We start from the raw sequence: 19,232 nt of genomic DNA, 5'->3' as shown, positions 1-19,232 counted from the left end.
GTTGCTTCAGGCTGATAAGTGAAACCCCAAACTTTAGTAAATATGGAAGCAGAGGACTCTTTAAGAAAACAAAACAAAACAAAACAAAACAAAACAAAACAAAACAAAACATGTTAGGGCGACACCCAAGCTTCCAGAAAAGAGGCAGGTCTGGTTGTAAATGTGTGTGGCAGGTTGCATCTCTTGCTTTTAAGTTGGCGTTTTCAAGTAGAAGATGTCTTTAATGTGTTGGTTTGCAGAACAGGAAATCTGATTTTTCCATGTGATAACAGTCTTTGACATTAACCAGTATAGTTGGATTTTTAATGATACTTTCATCTTCAAAGCCCTTTACTAGCACAGATGGATTAATTATTCATTTGTCTGGGGGGTGGGAATGAGTGTTAAAAAGACAAACCTTCAAAGCCATATCCTTTTTCCTTGGAATTGAGATTCTCTGCTTTTCAAATGTTGTTTTCCAGTCCTCAAGGGAGGAAGTAAACTTAAAGATGAATAAATGGGAAAGTACTTTGTGCTATGGGAAGAGACTGTTATATCCTGAGTGGGATTAGAAGAGTTGGGAGGCAGGACTAAAGCTGTGTTTACAGTAAGCTAAGAAACTATGCTAAAAGCGTTTGTTACTGTTCAGGCTTTTGATGTGTTTTTACAGAGCAGCAGAAACATAAAGATACGTCAGAACACAGTATACGGGCCCTTATATTTGATGCTGAAGTCCATAGATTTTGTTCTTGTTACCTTCAAAAAGTGTCTAATTTGTTTCTTAAAAGATTTGATATCACAGAAGAAAATCTTGGGCTTCCCCGGAGGCCCAAGGAGGACTTGACACGTCTTCTAACCACAAGAGAGCAGTCTTCCCTTTGATGAGCGCTTCTTCACCACCACCGCAGAAATGAAAGAGCAGGGGTATGTTTGCAAACACCCTGAAAGCTCTTTCCTTCAGACCTGTACGCCGGAAACCACAAAGGCCACTCAAGTTTGGAGTTTCAAGGAGAAAGCCGGAGTAAGCTTTCGCTCTGCCAGCCATCCGATCTGCAAGTGCCTGGGAAGCTGGATTCCTGAACAAGATCCCGCTCCCTGAGAGTCACACTTGCTGACCCAGGAGTGAATTACAGCAACTGGGCAACTTTGAAAGATTAATCGGTTTAGGGTGAGATCGTCTTTTCAAGCTTGGCACCCTTTGTTAACTCTTGAACCAAACGTGGATACGTCTTTGCCCCCTCTGGTGTGAGGCTTTATAAAGATCGGAGAAGAGTAACGAGCTTCGGAAATCAAGCAAAGTTCCCTCCAAGTGTGTTTGCTTACCTAGCTTCTGGACCTAGAAACTTCTCCAAAGACAGACTGGGAAGTCGGATGGACCAGCCTCTTGGCCACGAAAGCTTCAAGTGTCGTCTTCCTGCTGAGAGAATCATCTCTGGGTGATCTGCGCGCTTTTCGGTGGAGGATGGAAAAACGCAAACCGGCGGGATTGCTGGCCCTTCCGTCCCCACTCTGTACCGCTCCGCTGGGTGCGCTGCCCTGTAGGGAGCCCTGTAGGGTCCCCGCGAGCCACAGTGCCGCCGACTGCCCGGGGAGTCGGCTGTGCCGGTCCCTGCCGCCGGGGGGTGTGGGTGAGCCCTCCTTTCTGTGCCAACGCAACGAGCGCGAGCGGCAGCGAGTGCGCTGCGTGAATGAAGGCTATGCTCACCTTCGCCAGCACCTGCCCCGCGAGCTGGCCGGCCAGCGGCTCAGCAAGGTGGAGACGCTGCGTGCCGCCATCAGCTACATCAAACACCTGCAGGAGCAGCTGAAGTGCCACATGCCGGACTGCAACAGCGATGGCGAGTCCAAAGCGTCCTCAGGGGCATCGCCTTGCAGCGAGCCGGAGGAGCACAGCTAGCAGCACCTTGGGCCACCAGGCTTTCATGATAACTGGCTTCTTCTACTCTGGGCCCAAATCTTAAGAAAAAGAATTAAGTGCTTCTGGATGGGGGAAAGAAAGTTGTTTTAATGTTTGGAGGTTTTGGTTTTTTATTATTTTTTTCGCCCTGCACCTTCTTTGGTTTTGAGCTTCTAACTTACAAATGCTTAAGGATTAAGGAAACTAATTTCTTGTACTTCTAACGCACAGAAGGACCGTCCTAAATCTATGAGGTAATTTTAAAAACACGAAGGTCTGTAACAAACGTCAGCCAGAGAAGAAAACCACCCACTATACGCAGATGCACGCATGCACACAGGGCAGTGCTTTATGTGAGAGGAACATTCTCACTCATTCCTCCCCTTTAGGAAAGGTGCTGGACATTTCATCAACACTGCGCTGTGGATGAAGGTGGCCGAGATGATACTCTATTACACATTTGTGGGACATCGGCTGAACCTGAACACAGGCCTGAATCACTGTGCTAAGAAGGGCAATGCTTGATACATACTGCTTTATCCAAAAGAAGTTTGGAAACTTTAGCAGGTAATAAAGTGTCACAAATGTTAATGATCTTTTTGGAGGAGATCTGGACGTTCATCTTCGCTACCAGGTTCTGCCTACTGTCTCTCTTGTCCTTTTCTTTGTTTGTACCTCTATAGAGTTCTCATCCCGTCTAAATTTTGGTTAGGGGGAAAAAAAGCAAACATCCTCAGTGCCTTTTGGTGTTTGAGCTGAATGGGGAGAGGTGTGGACAATGGGGTTGAAATGAACTTGCTACATGTCCAAGCCATTTTTCTTTTAAGGCTTTCCAGACTATTGAATATTTACCTATGCCCTGTGCCTCATCAAAACAGTTATGAAGTATAGAAATTGCTTTCTAAAGCCCTTGCCCCCACTCACCCACACCTTCTGAGATGCTGGGAATTTTGTGCTAGGCAAGTGCCCTCCCACTGGTCTATACCTCATCCCTATGCTTCTTCTAATAGAGTGAATTATCCTTTCTTTAGAGGTAGCTTGGACTAAGAGGGGCGGAGTTGAGTTGGTGAGCACTGTTCAGGCACCACCTCACGCAATCCCTTACCGCATGCCCCTTTTCCTTGCTAGAACTTTGGCTATTGATTTTTCAATTCTGTCTTATTTAATTCTCAGATATTTGTGGAATGGATATTACACAAATATTGTGCTTTAAATAAAAGTGTATCATGGTGGAAACTTGTACTTGAGCTGGGCATGGTGGTGCACACCTTTAATCCCAGCATTTCAGAGGTAGAGGCAGGAGGGTCTCTGTAAATTCAAGGCCAGACAGGTCTACATAGCCAATTCCACCCAGGCAGGGTCTTCACTTCCACATGTGCACTGTGGCGCTTGTGCCCAGCTATGTGAGTTACATGATAAAGCTCTGTCAAAACACAACAACAACAAAACACTTTTTTAAAGACATGGGGTGGGGGACACTGGAGAGATGGTCCAGTAGTTAAGAGTGCTTGCTGCTCTTGCCAAGGACCTGAGTTTGGTTCCCAGCAACCCCATGTAGCATCAGTAACATTAGTTCCATAAGATTGGCTGTCTTTTATTGACTCCATGAACACTACACACACAGGGTGCTCTTACATAATACCAGCAAAGCACTTACCTAAAATAAAAATAAACCTTAAAAAAAGGAAGTGAAAGTGCCTTTGAGCAAGTCATTGTTGCCAGGACCAGCTGAGCTGCATCCTTAGTCTGCCTCACTCCTAGTCCCGCTCCCTTGCTTTGTTATTTGCTAACCAAATGTCCAGAGATGTTGTTTTTATCTTCTCCTTTACTATTTCACAGGAGATGTGGAGGTGCAGGGCTTAGTGGTCTGTGAGGTACAAATGGTAAGGCAGTAGTGTTGTTTGGAGAAAGTCTTGTACTGTTTTTTGAATTGTGTGTAAAGCCAGGAATACCGTCTGGGTGGAGGTGATGAAATAGCCTGAGTGTTTCTAAAGGGTACAGTGACCATCTTATTTTAGAGTTTGACCTTCTGTGCTTCTAGAAGACAGGACTTGATCCCTAGTATGTCGGATCCATCTTAAAACATGTAATTGCTTACATTTATAATAATTTATAACCTGATGATCCTGTTCCATGCTGCATAGAAACACACTGGGTTGATTCACAGCCCAACTATTCCTTTTTCTTAAGAGCTGGGGCCAATCAAGGAGTGGTGGTAGATGCTTATAACTCCCACTATCAGGGGGATAAGTTAGGAGGACTGTGAGTTTGAGACCCTGTTCCAAACAAAACAAAAATGAAATGTTCCTGGGGTCTTTTGGGTTGATTTAGCTATTTTTTTCTCATTCATTTTTTATTAATCCCTCCAGACTCCTCCATTTTGATCTGTAAGGCAGGTTGTTGTTTGAAATGGGGCCTTCAATGAAGTCTGCCCAAGCAAGGTAAAGCCTGCCTAACTAGGAAGGAAAAAAAAGAGGACATTCCTGCTGGGTTGAGAAATTGATCAGCCTTGTCACTGCAAACCTTCCTGTTATTTTGTTTGAGGTGATGATTTGGGGAAATTTTTTAGGAAGTCTCAATAATGTTATCTTGAAGGGGGGTAATTTTTTCTGGAGCTATCCTGATAGTTTACAGGTGGAGCACCAACTAGAATGAGAAATTTCTTCTTTGCTAAATTGTTTGTTGTCCCTGGGGTGTGTGTGTGTGTGTGTGTGTGTGTGTGTGTGTGCTGGAGCACACATGGGCACAAATGCCACAGTGCACATGTGGAAGTAAAGATCCTGCCCAACTCCATTTTGAAAGCAGGAGCCATTATACTGTATTGTTAAAAATAAATGTCTATGGTGGTTTGAATAGGTTTGGCTCCCATAGACTCATATGTTTAAATGCTTGGTCCACAGGGAATGGCACTATTAAGAGGCATGGCCTTGTTGGAGAAAGTGTGTCAATGTGGGGGTGGGCTTTGAGGGCTCCTATGCTTAAACTCCTCCAAGTTTGGGTTTCCAGTCTCCTGGCTGCCTGCAGCAGATAGTGCCCTTCTGCTACCTGCAGATCAAGCTGTGGAACGCTTGCCTCCTCCAGCACCATGTCTGCCTGCACACTGCCACCATGATGATAATAGACTAAAATTCTGAAACTATAAGACAGCCCCAAATAAATGTTTGTCTTTATAAGAGTTGCCTTGGTTGTGGTATCTCTTCACAGCAATAAAATTTTAACTAAGATACTGTTTCCTGGAATTTGACCTGCTCCAATCCATGATCTTGACTTGTTTTGGGGAGCACACAAGCTCTCCCTAATTCCTCCTAATTATATTGCAACCACATGGTGGTGGCTAGGGTTTGTTTTTTGAAAAAAAAAATTTTTTTTACTGCCCCATTTTCTTTTGTAACCTGCTTTGGAACTACTTGTGATTTTATTCCTTAAAAGGGCCCTAAGAAACATATTCAGGACTCCTCTCTTTAACCTGACAGTTACAGCTCTTGGGTGCAACCCTAATATAATCAAGCTTGCTTCAAGTTAGGCTCAGAATGGCAGTAGTGGACTTACTCTTGCCCAGTGAGATGAACAAAAGCCTTGTGGAGTCAGTTCTCTCCTTCCACCCTTATGAGGATTCAGGGATTGAATTCAGGTAGTCAGGCTTGCTTGGCAATTTTACCCACTGAGCCCCAGGAATGAGAACATTCAAAACATTTGCTCTTCCCTTTTTCTGGGATGGAGTACTCCATTAAGTCAAAGAACATTTGTGCCTTCTAAAACAACAAAATCAAGCCCCAATACTGTTTATGGAATAGAGCATTATGCTATGGAAATACAGGATTGATGGAAGAAGAGAGGTTTCCAGGTCCTTTGAGGTCTTCCCTGGTTGGTGTGGTTTTCCCGAGCCTCGAAATCCCCCTTGGTTATAACTTTACTGCCGTCAGATGTTCCTCAAGGTCATCCCCTGAAAGCTGCTGTGACATGCACTCCCTGAAGGCAAAGAAAAAGAACCCTGACTTTGAACTCTTGCCCTCCACAGTTGAGAAGTAACTGCTGTTTAAGCTACCTGAGACCAAGACTTACCTTGAATTTGAAACCAGGTCCTAAATGGCCAGGGAAGGATATAGGAATGTGTCAGCACTACCCACAGTAAGGAAGCACACATAGGCCCTAAAGGGATGCTGTTGTCAGAAACTTTCTTCAGAGCACCTGAAGTTATGTTTGCTATCTTCAAAGAATAGTAATCCCATTTGCCGTTCTGGAAATGAGACTTTGGTTAGAAATGTGAATCCCCAGAGGCCTCCACTGCAGTGATGGCTCCAAGGTAGGATCTTTCTAGGTAGTCCCTTTTGACCCTACTTTGCTGACCATCACATGCCTCTCTCTCATGCTAGACAGACAGGCTGCCTACCAGCATGGAGCAGAGGGTTTGAAGTTGCTTTATCATTCCTTTACAGGCCTATGACAACTAAAAATGTTTCCGGCCCTTTGATTATCATCACTGAGTTGCATGTGTGTTTTCTGTGTAGCCTCTCTGGGCAGTAAGGCTGGTTTTTAATCGCAGAGCTATTTGGCTGTGTCCTTTGCTTGAAGACCTGCCAGCCATCCTTTCATATTAGGTTGCTCATTGTCATTAGCTGCAGCCAGAATGAAACCACAGGTGCTGCAGAAAGGAGTCCACCCAGACCACAGAACTCTCCAAACTGGTTTTTACTTCCAGAGTGGGCCTAGAGGGGGCCACTCCTGAAGGTGGTTTTCATTTCCCTGACACTAGAAAATAGTCAAAGAATTCTATATGTCAGATGTAGGCAGGGGCTTGTGAGGTGATCTGACCCAGTTCCGAGAGGTTTAAACAAATGAGAACTGAGTATGCAGGGCACATACTCATATTCAAGCATTATTTCTTCTTCTTCTTCTTCTTCTTCTTCTTCTTCTTCTTCTTCTTCTTCTTCTTCTTCTTCTTCTTCTTCTTCTTCTTCTTTTCTTAACACCTTTGAAGGCAGATCATTTTATATGCTAGCAGTTTCTGAGGTTATACTATAGAACAGGCTAGCCTTTCTGTGTACTGTTCTCAGCTGATTTTCACAACTGTGTGAAGGGATTAATATATCAAGTCCATTCTAAAGATGAGGAACCTGAGGCTTAGGGAGAAGTGACTGTCCTAGTAATTTTGCTTGCTGCTTCAAGAAAACACATAACAGAGGAAGCTTAAGAGAGAAGAGGTTAATTTGGGCTCATGGTTGGAGAGGTTGTCCATGGGGAAGGCCTGTGGCTTCAAGGTGATGGCTATACCTAATTGCTCACATTTCTATGAATCATAAAGCAGAAACAGGACAGGAAGCAATACTAGACTATAAATCTCAAGGCTTGACCCCCCCAGAGATCTGCTTCCTCCATTGATTCCCCACTTTGAAAAAGTTGCACAGCCTCTCAAAGTAGCATCAGCTAGGGGCTGAATGTTCAAATACATGGCCCTTTAGGTGATATTGTATATCAAAACTATAGCATTCTGCTTAGGCTCATGGCCATTTTATTATGTAAAATACACTGAATTTAGCTTCAGAAGTCTCCATAGACTAATGGTTTCACCACTGCTAAAAAGTCATGTCTCTTCTGGGTCTCAAGGCATGCTCTTAACTAGGATCCCCTACAAAATATGTTTTTTGTTTGTTTGGTTTTGACTTTTTGAGGCAGAGTTTCTTGTATATCCTTGGATGTCCTGGAACTCGGATTCACAGAGATCCTCTGCCTCTCTCCTGAGTGCTGGGATCACAGGTGCCACTACCACCCAGCTAAAATGAGCTTTTTAAAAGGTATGTTTCTAACATGTAATGGTAACGAATAAGTATTCTTTTTCTAACAGGTACATAACAGGGACAAACCAGACCAAAGCAAGACTGAAACCTAGCAGCCCCATGTGTAGCACATCTGGGCAGCATGATACCATCTGAGCTCTAACAAGCTTGCTAGTACTGCCTTCCAGCTTTGCTCTCTGCAATACATTTGGCGTCTCTTATGGACCAGCTCCACCAAGAGCTTGCAGCTCTGCTTTTATTGTTGAATGTTTAACATTTTTGGCATTTCCAGTATCTTGGAGTGTTCACTGTAACTAAGGCTTCACCTTCACAGCTTCAAGCACATCCCACTCAGGACATCCATGTAGGTCATATGACCATACTACAGTGCATGGCTTCAGTGGGTTTCTGGAAACTTGGTGTAAGCTACTGTGACTCCACAAGTCTTGTTTTGTGCTTACGTGTGGGTGTGTGTGTGCAAAACCAGTACCATGGGGCTGAAGAGATGGCTCAGAGGTTGAGCTTTTGTTGCTCTTGCAAGAGGACCTAAGTTCTATTCCCAGTGCCCAGATGGCAGCTTACAACAGTCCTAGGGTATCCAATGCCCTCTTCAGGTCCCTGTGGGCACCAGCTGTGCACATGGTATGCATATACACACACAGGCAAAACACTCATAAACAAAAATTAACAATGAATAATTCTAAATTTAAAAAGAGTTTACAAGTACAGCCTCTCAAAGTAGCTTTCCTTGGTGGATGACCCGTGCCTGGCACCTCTAACATACTGGGGTCTCCACTGTAACTTAGGTTTCATCTCTACAGCTTCACGAAGTAGCCTCTCAGGGCCTGTGACAATGCCACATATTGCCTGAATTGAGCTGTTCTCTGAAACTGTGATGAAAAGGTCCACAATCCCCTCAATCTTGCATTCTTTGTTTGTTTGAAGATTTACTTATTATTTATACAGCATTCTGCCTGTAGTGTATGCCTGCACAGCAGAAGGCACCATATCTCACTATAGATGGCTATGAGCCACCATGTGGTTGATGGGAATTGAACTCAGGACCTTTGGAAGAACAGCCAGCCTCTGAGCCATTTCTCCAGCCCCCAATCTTGTATCTTTTATGCTTAAAAACCTGTACCACATGAATGATTACTGCCAAGTTCTGCTTCTAGCTTGAGATGTAGCCTGGCCCCTTTGGAGCACAGCTTTGGTGTTCTGACCCTGGCAAAACACTTCTCTAGATAGTTGCTGTTAAGGATCAAGGAGCCCCTTCAGCTCCATTCTTAATTTGGTTCTCTCCTTTCAAATAGTTGGCATTTTTTTGCAAGGTGGAGCCTTTCTTTGGCAATGGAGTTTTGGCGTTGAGGCATGTTTCCTATTGTCCTAGTATAAAGTGGGCTCTTTAATAATTACTGCCTCTTTTTTCTACATGCACCTTGGTTGAATTTTTTAGCTTGTTTCAGCTCTTTTTGCCTTTTTGTTTGTTTCTTCTTTTTTCTGACCAATGTTTTGTTCTTTTTCATTGTAGACCAGTTAAATGTGTAGGCCTATTATTTTAAACTTTTAAATTTACATTTTTTAATATCTTTTTCTCCCTACTCCACCCCAGTCCCTTCCAACACCCCAACACCCCAACACCAGGTAGGGGAAAGTAAGGGTTAGTGGGAGAGGAGGTGCAGTTCTCTTAATTGCTTCCTGCTGGTTACTGTCCTCTGGTTCCTTGGAGCCAGTCCAAACCTTGTTTCAAGATATCTCCAGCTGCTTGTATCACTGCAACAACAGTAACAGGAACCAAAGGGGGGGGGGGGGGAAGCAGCCTTGCTCCTTTTCATCACTCATCACTCTCTCAGCTCTGGCATTTATTCTCTCTCCAGAGTCCTCAGATTTAAACTGTCTGTGGCTGGCAAAGAGCTCATTTCAGAGGCCACATGAGGCAAATAGTCTGCTGCAGTGGACCATCTGAATTAGTCCCACACCATACATCTGGGACCAAAAGCAACAAATAAAAATGTTTATATCCACAACAGACATGCCACAGATTCAATGCTCTGCTGAATTGAAATTTCCTCTGCCAAAAAAATTATCCCATTGCTTTTCAATTCAGACTCATACAAATGGAGATGATACCTCCAGATTTGTTGACAGAATATAACCAAAATAGCTTTTAGCCTCATTCCTGGTCGTCTTTTTTGTTTGTTTGAAACCTCAGCAGCTAAACCTCCAGGGCCTGTCACTTGGCCTTCTGGTCTTCCAAACTGCCATCAGAAAGTTCCATTAAGCGGTGTTTAACATTTTAGGAATTTTTCTAGCCCAAAGTTCTAAACTGCTCCACATTCTTCCCATGAACCAGTTCCAAAGGCTATAAACCACATGCTCAGGCTAATCACAGCAGAAACCCCTTTTCTGTCTTACTTTTCCTGTTGCCCTGATAAAATATCTGGACAAAAGCAATTTGATGGACAAAGGGTTTATTTTGCTCACAGTCTGAGGGTACAGTCTACCATGGTGGGAACCATATGGCAGCAGGCCCCATGAGGATGCGGATTATACTACATCAGCAATCAGGAAGCCAAGAGCAAAGTGTGTCACTGCTGAGGTGGGACTTTGAAGTCTTAAATGCTCAAGATACGCCCAGTGTGAAACACATCCAGTCTCCTTTTGCTGTATGAGGATCAAGATGTAGAACTCTGGACGCCTGACCAGGCTCTGTGCAGTGCCTTCTTCCGTGCAGCTGCCGACATTCTGGCCCTGTCTCGAGCCCTAGGCGGCTTTGCCTACAAGCAGGCTCAGGGGGAGGCCTTCTGAGCTGCAGCTCATGTCTGCTGAGCCCAAAGTGGCTGTGCTGGCATGCCCCAGCCCCACCAGGACTAGTTTGTGTTCCTGGCCTCCACTGGGGGCCTCCGTTGGAGTGTGTGATGCTCTGTTTGGTGTGGACCTGCCCGGGCTGGAGATGTCGTGTCTGCCTCTGGGCCTAGCCCTAGGCAGCTCAGTGCGCAGCTATTGGACATGTGTCTGCAAGGGAAGTCTGGATAACATGACTTGCATGGTAGCCTGCTTTCCAGGGACCCCTAGGCCTTGTGAGGAGGCAATCAGCAGGGAGATGGCTTTGGATGCATCCCTGAGCCACAAAGTGGCTGGATTCTGGCCTCAGAGGACATCCCAGGCTTGCCTTCCAGAGGAGGGCTCCACAGCAAGGATACTGTCATTGCTGAAGCATACTCTAAACTTCCTCAGACCCCAGAGGAATGTCAAGAGAAAGGATGAGGTGGTGTGGAAGCCACCAGTACCCACTCAACCCTTGACTTGAACTCAGAGGGCTGACTGCTCTCTGTGGACCATCTCACAGCTCAGGGGGAATCTGTGCTTCCTTATCATGAAACTGAGAGGAAGGAAGGCCAACCACGGAGGAACCTCAGATCTCCATTTCCCCTTCTCCTACTACCCCATGCAAGACTCACATGATGGGGGGAATTCCACCCTCTCCCAACAAAAACAAAACCCCCAATCAAACCTGCTTCTTTTTCTCCCCTTCAATATTTAAAGCCAAATAGATCCTTCTCTACAAGGAGTTGACTATGAAATTTTCTTTAATAAAGTAATTCCAAATGCAAAAAAAAAAAAAAAAAAAAAAAAACCCAAAATAACAACAACCACAAAAAAGATGTACAACTTTCAGCTCCTTCAGCACCATGTCTGCCTGGATGTTACCATGCTTCCCACCATGATGACTAAACCTCTGAACTTATAAGGTATCACCAATTAAATGTCTTGAGTTGCCTTGGTCATGGTGTCACTTCACAGTAATAAAACCGAAACTAACACATCCTGTTTCATGTATAAATGAAGAGTAGCATTTACGCCTGCTTCTGTGAAATACAAGTCCTTAACTTACAGCTCTGTTGGATCCTTCAGACCTGACACTACCATCCAGGGAACAGAGTGAACAAAACAGATGAGGCCTTTGTTTCCTGGTACTTGTATGTGTTGGGGAAGACAGAAAACAAATTGAAGAATAAGTGTGCTATTGTGATTTGTACCCCAAAGTCCCTGTGCTGGTAACATAATCTTCTCTCAACAATGTTGAGAGGCAGGGCATAAGAAGGGATAGGTCATGAGGACTCTGCTCTTGTGACTAGATACATGCTGTTATCAAGGTCATTTCCTGTTTGAAAAGATGGTCTGTTGGTATAGTAATGGTCAGTTTTCTGTCACTATAGCTCAGGCTCCATCTAGTCAATATATAGAAGAGATTCCTTTGGCTCAGTGCTGTAGGGCTCACCACGGCTTATGATAAGGCAGTGCATCAACGTAGGGTGTGTGTTAGGGCAAAGCTCCTCACCCTTTGGACACAGAATGAAAGAAAAAGAGGAAGATACTACACTCTTTGAGAACACCCTCCTAAGACCTGAAAACATTTCACTAGATAATACCACTCATGGTTTCTGCCACCCCCATAACAGTGCCACTCTGGAATGAAGCCTTTAACACGCCAAACTGTAGCAGAAGGGTTGGACACCTTTCTTGTACACCTCCTATAACTTCCCTTCCACCTTCTACCATAGGATGGTACAACCCAGAAGACCCTTTCCTTGATTTCCCAGCCTTTACAACTATAAGAAATAAACCTATGGTCTTTAAATATTACCTCAGGTCCAGTATTATGGCAGTCAAAAAGGACTAACACAGTCAGACCACTGTGTAGAGCATCTTCAGTTAAACAAGGCCTGTCTAGGACTCACCCACTTAACCGGTTCCCCCTCCAAAAGACTAAAGCACCATATAACATATATCCATTAACATATATGTCCATTAACATATATGGACATATGTTAATGGAATAAATACTCTTTAGAACAATCTTTTATTTACTTAACTGTAAGTTTGGTGTGGTAGGGAGCAGGGACTATTTTCCTTATGGTCTACAAATGAAATCAGGCACAGAGAATTAGAGAAAACAGTGTATAACATGGTGACTACTATAATCAAATTAGAATCATCACAGTGTATTTTTGTGAGGATTCCAGTAGTCTGAGTTAATTTTGTATTCCTGTAACAAAATACTAGAAATATTTACAAAACCTGTTTTGAAAGAGAGGGTCTCTTCTAGCCAAGGCTGACCTCAAACTTGCAGTACAGCCAAGGATGGCCTTGAACTCCTACCCTCCTGCCTCCACTTTTCAAGCACTGGGATTACAGGTATGCATCATCTGGCCTACTTGAAAGGAAAATGTTAATTTGGCCATTAAGCCAACTGCTTTTGGGCTTGTAGGAAACAGTACATCATGGTGGAAATACGAGAGGAAGCTGCTCACTTCATGAAAGCCAGGAAGCAAAAGGAATGAGCAAGGTCTGGGGTGCCACTGCCCCAATGGAGGGCACACTTTTGAGGATGAAAGGCATCTCACAGGATACTGCCCCTTGTTTGTGTGTATGTATGGGTATTTTTTTTTACATAAATGCCCACCACGTGTGTATAGTAGCCATGGAGGTCAGAAGGTGTCAGATCCTTTGGGATTGGAGTTACAGACAATTGTAGCTGTGCAGGTGCTGGGAATGGTCCTTTGGAAGAGCAAGTGATCCTAACTGCGTAGTCCTTGGGTACTGCTTCATAAAAGCTTATAGTTCTCAAGGGCACCAAACTGAGGCCCCCTTTTGAGGCACTTAGATGAAACCACAGAAATACTTTCAAAACTTCTACCCTTCTTACATGACTGAGCGGGTTACTTGGTATCTCTGAGGCAGCTCAATCATCTGTGACCCAAGAACACTAGTTCATAAAGGCCTCTTCCTTAGTAAGTGCTGAGGAACATTAGGTGCTGATCTTACTGGTAAATGTCAGATTCAGGGATAATATAGATAGAAAAGAACGGTTGTCCTTAATCTAGTGGCTTCTTGGACTGCTTTACAGAGCCATTAGATGAGACATTTACCTCCTTGTGACCCAGTTCCTGGAGAGCTGGATTTGGTTCAACAGTAAAGTACTGAGATTACTTATGATGTACCTAAAAAAAAAAAAACAACAAAAAAAAAACCAGCTCAGTGATCCTTCTATGTTTCAAATAGGCCGACACACACTGGGAAGTGCAGGCCTTTCCCAATTTTTGGCACAGATAAGTCCATGAGTTCACATACCATTTACCTGGATTCATACTTTTTCTTCCCTCCAGCCCCACTTCCCTGTATATGGGCTCCATTTCAGCAAGGTTGTACAAGATAGCTGTTAAAAGGTATAGACCTTTCTCATACCTAGCAACCCAGGGTGGGAGACATCACCTCACTCTTGATCCAGAAAACTTCCACAATCATCTTTTATTTAATTACACGTATCATTTTCACAGTCTGGAACTGGAAGAAGTGATGATCTGAGTGTTTTGGTCTAAGCCTGTGTGTAGCTCACCCACACAAACAGTGGAGATGGGGGTGTTGGTTCTCTGAGAAACAGTTCAGTTATCACAAGAAAAAGATGCATGTGGCTGCTGTATTTTGAGAGCTGGTATCTAAAGAATGGGATAGGGATTGAAAGTGAGAGAGGCAGGACTAGAGATGTCCAGGAATTAGGTGAAGGTCAGGGAGAGGAAGTATAAACTATGACACTAGGGCTGGCTACACTGGCTCAGAGAGTGAAGACATTTGCTGCCAAGCCTGAAAACCTGAGTTTGATCCCCAGAACCTACTTCTGCAAGTTGACCTCCCAACTATGTATACACACCAAAGTGCATGACTGAAAATACACAGCCTTCACATTTGCGACCATTAGCATAGTCAACTTGATAAGGATCTAGAAATATCTAGAAGACAACATTTTGTGTATAACCGAGAGGGAGCTTCTAGATTAGGGTGAGGTGAATGTGGATGTGGATGGCTCCATTCCATGTGCTGGGGGACAAATAAAAATAACATGAACTGGGCACTAGAATTCACCTCTGTCTTGTGAATTTAAGTACAATGTGACCAGCTAACCTCCAGCTTTTGCTTGCCATAGTGGAATGCTTAAGATGTCACCATGTATAACACAAGATGATGAAAAATAACAAAGTAACTGTTAATATCACCAGTGATGGTTGTTTAATGTTTTTAAAACAGTTAAATAAAACTGAAGGTGTGGTGTCACATGGGGGCTCTTTTGCTATCCCTGTGCAAAGCATTACTCAAAGCTGGCTAGGTCAGCTTCATGAGTGAGTCATCAGCCGATGCCATGCTGCGCATACTCTGCCCCGTATTTAGGAGAAGAAAGACAGGAAGGCTATGGAAAGTTCTTTTCTCCTTGGCTCTTATTCCTTAGCACACTCCATGTCCTCAACATACCCGACTTTACACTTGTCTAGTGTCTTGATCAAAACACCTCAGGCGCTTGGTGCTCTCCATGAGAGAAGGGAATCTAAGAGCTTGCCTGGTGTAGAGGAGGCCCACAGGTGAGTGGGCAAAACTGACACAGTTAAGACAAAAGGAAACATTCAAAAACCATATTTAATAGAACATTTTTCATGATACCTACTGGGCTAGAAGCAGCTTTGTGTAAAGAAGTCCATTCTCTACAAGTGACTACAGATTTGTATGACCAAGCAGGGCAATTTCTTGATCCCTCCCCAAATTCCAATGGATATTCCAAAAAAACCTGTGGGATAAAGAGTCACATTTGCCCTCCTCCAAATGCAGACACAACATGTGACTCCTGGAAGGCTATTTTACAACCCTGCAATAGCAGCCTCTCCACCAGCCACTGCGGCATGCACAGCGCCAGCTGTACATTGTGGATCTTGTTAGGCCTTGAGTGTGATGTCTTAAGAGTCCACAGAGAATCTGATGGTCTTGAATCTATCCTTTAATAACAGCAATCGGTCTCAGTTTAATGGCCTTCTTGCTGATCCCAGCATCATGGCAGGTGTTTACGACATCTGTCACATTCTTATAGGACTCTGGAGCCTACAGGGAAGGAATTGAACAGAACTGTAAAATCCACTAGCAGGAAATCTTTCCAAACATTAAGCTTTACTTGAAATTATAAGAAATACTCAAGGGCTATTTTTGCCATTAACTTAGCAAAGATTGAAAATAGCAAACTCAATGCTGGTAAGGGTTTTGAGAGAAACACTTGGTTTTACATTTTCTTATCTCTCCAAAAACGTATGTTTGTATAATTAAAAGCAGTGCCCTGTGAGATGGCTCAGTGGGGAATGTGCAAGCCTGGTGACCTGACTCTACTAGATTGCCTTCTGGCCATCACATGTGCTTTGGCAAACACACTCATAGACATACTACATACATACATACATACATATTTGGCAAAGACACTCGTAGACATACATAAATACTTACATACATATACTAATTAAAAAGAAGAAAAGCAGCTTGGTAAACACATTTCAAGTGTACAGACCAATCTGCCTGAAAGGAAATGCTCCAAATGATACACCCCATCTGTCTTTCTAAACGAGGAATGATCATCTTACCCCATGTCCGCTCTCTTATCATTTTTAGGTGTATAGATTTCATTATGTTTATCATATCTTATAGTCTATATAAGTGAGTATATACCATGTTTGTCTTTCTCCTTCTGGGATATTTCACTCAGAATGATCTTTTCTAGATCCCACCATTTGCCTGCAAATTTCATGATTTTCTGGTTTTTGATTGCTGAGTAGTATTCCATTACGTAAAAATAACACAATTTCTGTATCCATTCCTCCGTTGATGGACATCTAGGCTGTTTCTAGGTTCTGGCTATTACAAATAAAGCTGCTATGAACATGATTGAACAAACACTTGGACCACTTCTTGTGACTCTCCAGTAGAACCCTCCCTCTTTGTTCACATCCTTCTTCACCTTACTGTTACTGACTCTGCATCTTCCCTAATATAGTCTTTTGACTCCAACATTCTGAAGCAGATTTTTTTTTTCTCTCAGATGGGGTCATGTGACTGGGTCTAGAATGGAACAGGAGTCCCCCTTGATATTTGTGGGTATTTCCATTCTTTCTTCCCTTCCCAGGAACTACCAGTTTTAGGCCTTACATTCATATTAGACCACCTACCAGCTCTCATCTCAACTTCTGCATGTGACTCACTCTCCAATGACTTGGGAGACAGACATCTAGCTTCTGAATCACCATCACTTTCTAGCAAAGATTCTGAGTGATGTCATTATCCAGTGAAGACTATTCATCTGCAAGCTCCTTCATTCCACTCTGCCAATGGCTGTGGTTCTGCATATCTCTACCACTTTGTAGGTTGTAGCCCAGAGCTTGTCATGACCAGAGATATAACTTTTCTACAAACCACTTTTGGGCTCCTACTCCTGTTCTCTAGGGCAGTATTTCTTTAACCAACCATCCCTGTTAGGGAACCACTCTAAAAAAAACCTCACCTTTCATTGTGCTGTACTTTAAGGATGATGCCAGCACTGTGCCACCCCTCACCAGTCAGATGCTTCCAATGGAAACACAGCATCACACAAATTCACTTTGGGCCCCAGTTCCTCTCATCTCAAAGACACTGAGCTCTAACAGGCAACCCATCTCTCTCTCTCTCTTTTTGTTTGCCTCATCAGTTTTTCCTTTCTCATCAGCACAGTCACTAGTCACTAGTGTCAGATCATACCATTCTTCACTTAAAATCCTTTACTGTCTTTCCGTTTCACTCTAAGTAAAAGCAAAGTCCTTCTGTAAAGCAAAGGCTAGGCTGGGTTGGTGGTGGGGTTTACAGCTCAAAGGATTTACGGGTTCTCCAGGTCTGACTTCATCTCGTTCTTGCTTGTACTTGACCCAAGTTTTTCTGTACAGCTCAGGAGTTTTGCATATATGTCCCTTCAGGCCCACACTCAAGTATCACATCAAAGCCTTTCCTGGCCATCCTATGTAAGACTGCACCCCTCCTGGTCATTCCTTACACCTTTTCCCTGTTGGCTTTTACTATGACTTTACTATCTGTTAAGTTCCACAGGAAGAGATTATATTAGTTTTGTCCACTGTGTCATCCTTAGCACCAAGAACAAATGTCTGTCTATTAAGTAGGAGCTTCAGGAATAAAAAAAAAAAAAAAAAAAAGCTACAAGACAAGAAAGGTAGAAAAGCTGCTTGAGCACTGGCTATCTCTGGCTGGCAGAATGCTGGTGTTTTTTTCTTAGTGTTTTCTAGATCCATTAAATTAAACAGTTATTATTTTTTAGACTGTGATTATTACTTTAGATTTATTTATTTTATGTGTAGGAGTGTTTCTTATGTTTTATGTCTCTGTTTGGTGCCTGCAGAGACCAGAAGAGGATAGAGTTAATTGAACTGAAGTTACAAATGGATGTGAAAAACCACATGGATGCTCAGAATTGAACCCAGGTCCTCTGAAAGAACAGTAAGTGTTCTAAGCCATGGCTCCAACCCCAACCTCTTTAGAACATGTAAAAACTAAGTTACAGCAACAACAACAAAATAGGCTTGACTCAGTCATTCTACTTAAAAAAGTTCTAACCATCAAAGATTCAAGAATGAATATACCTATTCAAAATTAATTTATAGCAGCAAAAAGAGGGAAGTTGGGATTAGGAGGGAATGAGAGAGGGGGCTACAGCTGGGATGCAATGCGAATAAAATGTAATTAATGTAAAAAAAATGAAAATTTAATTAAACTCTTGTAAGGAGCTGTATTTTTAAAAAGACAACGTTCAACAACTTTAGCTTGAAAGCAACATCAGGGAGACATGGTGGTAAGTGATCTACAAAATGAAGGGAGGGGCTGTATAACTGGTTTTCTCTTAAGTTCATGCAGATCATTTAAATACAATTTTTCCTCTTTGTGAATCAAACACAAACTCTCTCTGAACACATCTCTTTCCTTTTTCAAGTTTGTCGTAAACTGAAATGTTTACATAAAATTGTAAAAAAAATCAACTACTTCTATTTATTTCTTCTAGATTTTTACAATTTTGGGTTGGTAGGAGTGCACGCCTTTAATCCCAGCACTTAGGAGCCAGAGGCAGGTAAAGCTTAGAGTTTGAGGCCGGCGTGGTCTACAGAGTGCCAAAATGGTGAGGGCTACATAGAGAAACCCTGTCTCGAAAAAACAAAAACAAAGCTTTTTTTACAATGAAATTCTATTGCCTGAGTGTGTGCACATGTGGAAGCTGGAGACAATTTCAAGGAATAAATTCGACCATATAGGACCTGGTAATTAAACTCAGGTTCCTATGTTGCCCCTCATAACCTACCTTTAAACGCAATGTATAGATAGAAAGTATATAAACAATAAAAATCATTTTTATAGACTTCGCTTGCAATTTGGTTTCTAAACAAAGGCCAAAACTGAAGCCAGGAATAGTAGCTCACACTTGTGATCCCAGCATATAGGAGGCTTAGGACTGCTTCAAGTTCAAGGCCAGAGTAGGCTAGAGTTGGCCACTCTGGGCTACAGGGTAGGAATAGTGAGTGATGGGTGTGTAACAAGGAGGAATTGTAATGGTGAGGGTGAGTGGCATGATAAAAAATATTTGTGGATGGAATTCTCTAAACAGAAAAAATGAAAAAAACACAAACACCGAAAATGAAGTCACTGAGAACCCCAAGTCATTTCTGTAAGTAATACCAAGAGCC

At 43.1% G+C, this 19,232-nt stretch overlaps 2 protein-coding genes across 2 annotated transcripts in view; one reads left to right on the top strand and one right to left on the bottom strand.

Annotated features, from left to right (window-relative positions):
- The first annotated feature begins 744 nt into the window (after positions 1-744).
- On the top strand, positions 745-18,060 carry Ascl4 (achaete-scute family bHLH transcription factor 4). The gene is made up of 2 exons (XM_060377811.1): positions 745-2,443; positions 17,900-18,060. The coding sequence occupies exon 1, from the start codon at positions 1,442-1,444 to the stop codon at positions 1,874-1,876; it is 435 nt and encodes a 144-aa protein (XP_060233794.1). The 5' UTR covers positions 745-1,441; the 3' UTR covers positions 1,877-2,443; positions 17,900-18,060.
- Positions 15,103-19,232, bottom strand: part of Rtcb (RNA 2',3'-cyclic phosphate and 5'-OH ligase) — a 29,698-nt gene continuing 25,568 nt past the window's right edge. The window contains exon 12 of the mRNA XM_060377809.1: positions 15,103-15,576. Within this exon, the coding sequence (XP_060233792.1) occupies positions 15,469-15,576 (108 nt within the window). The 3' untranslated portion in view covers positions 15,103-15,468. The remainder of the gene's footprint in view (positions 15,577-19,232) is intronic.

Source organism: Meriones unguiculatus, chromosome 2, assembly GCF_030254825.1.
Source record: "Meriones unguiculatus strain TT.TT164.6M chromosome 2, Bangor_MerUng_6.1, whole genome shotgun sequence".
NCBI lineage: Eukaryota > Metazoa > Chordata > Mammalia > Rodentia > Muridae > Meriones > Meriones unguiculatus.
Note: the sequence above shows the minus strand (reverse complement) of the source record. Positions and strands in the feature narration are given on the sequence as shown.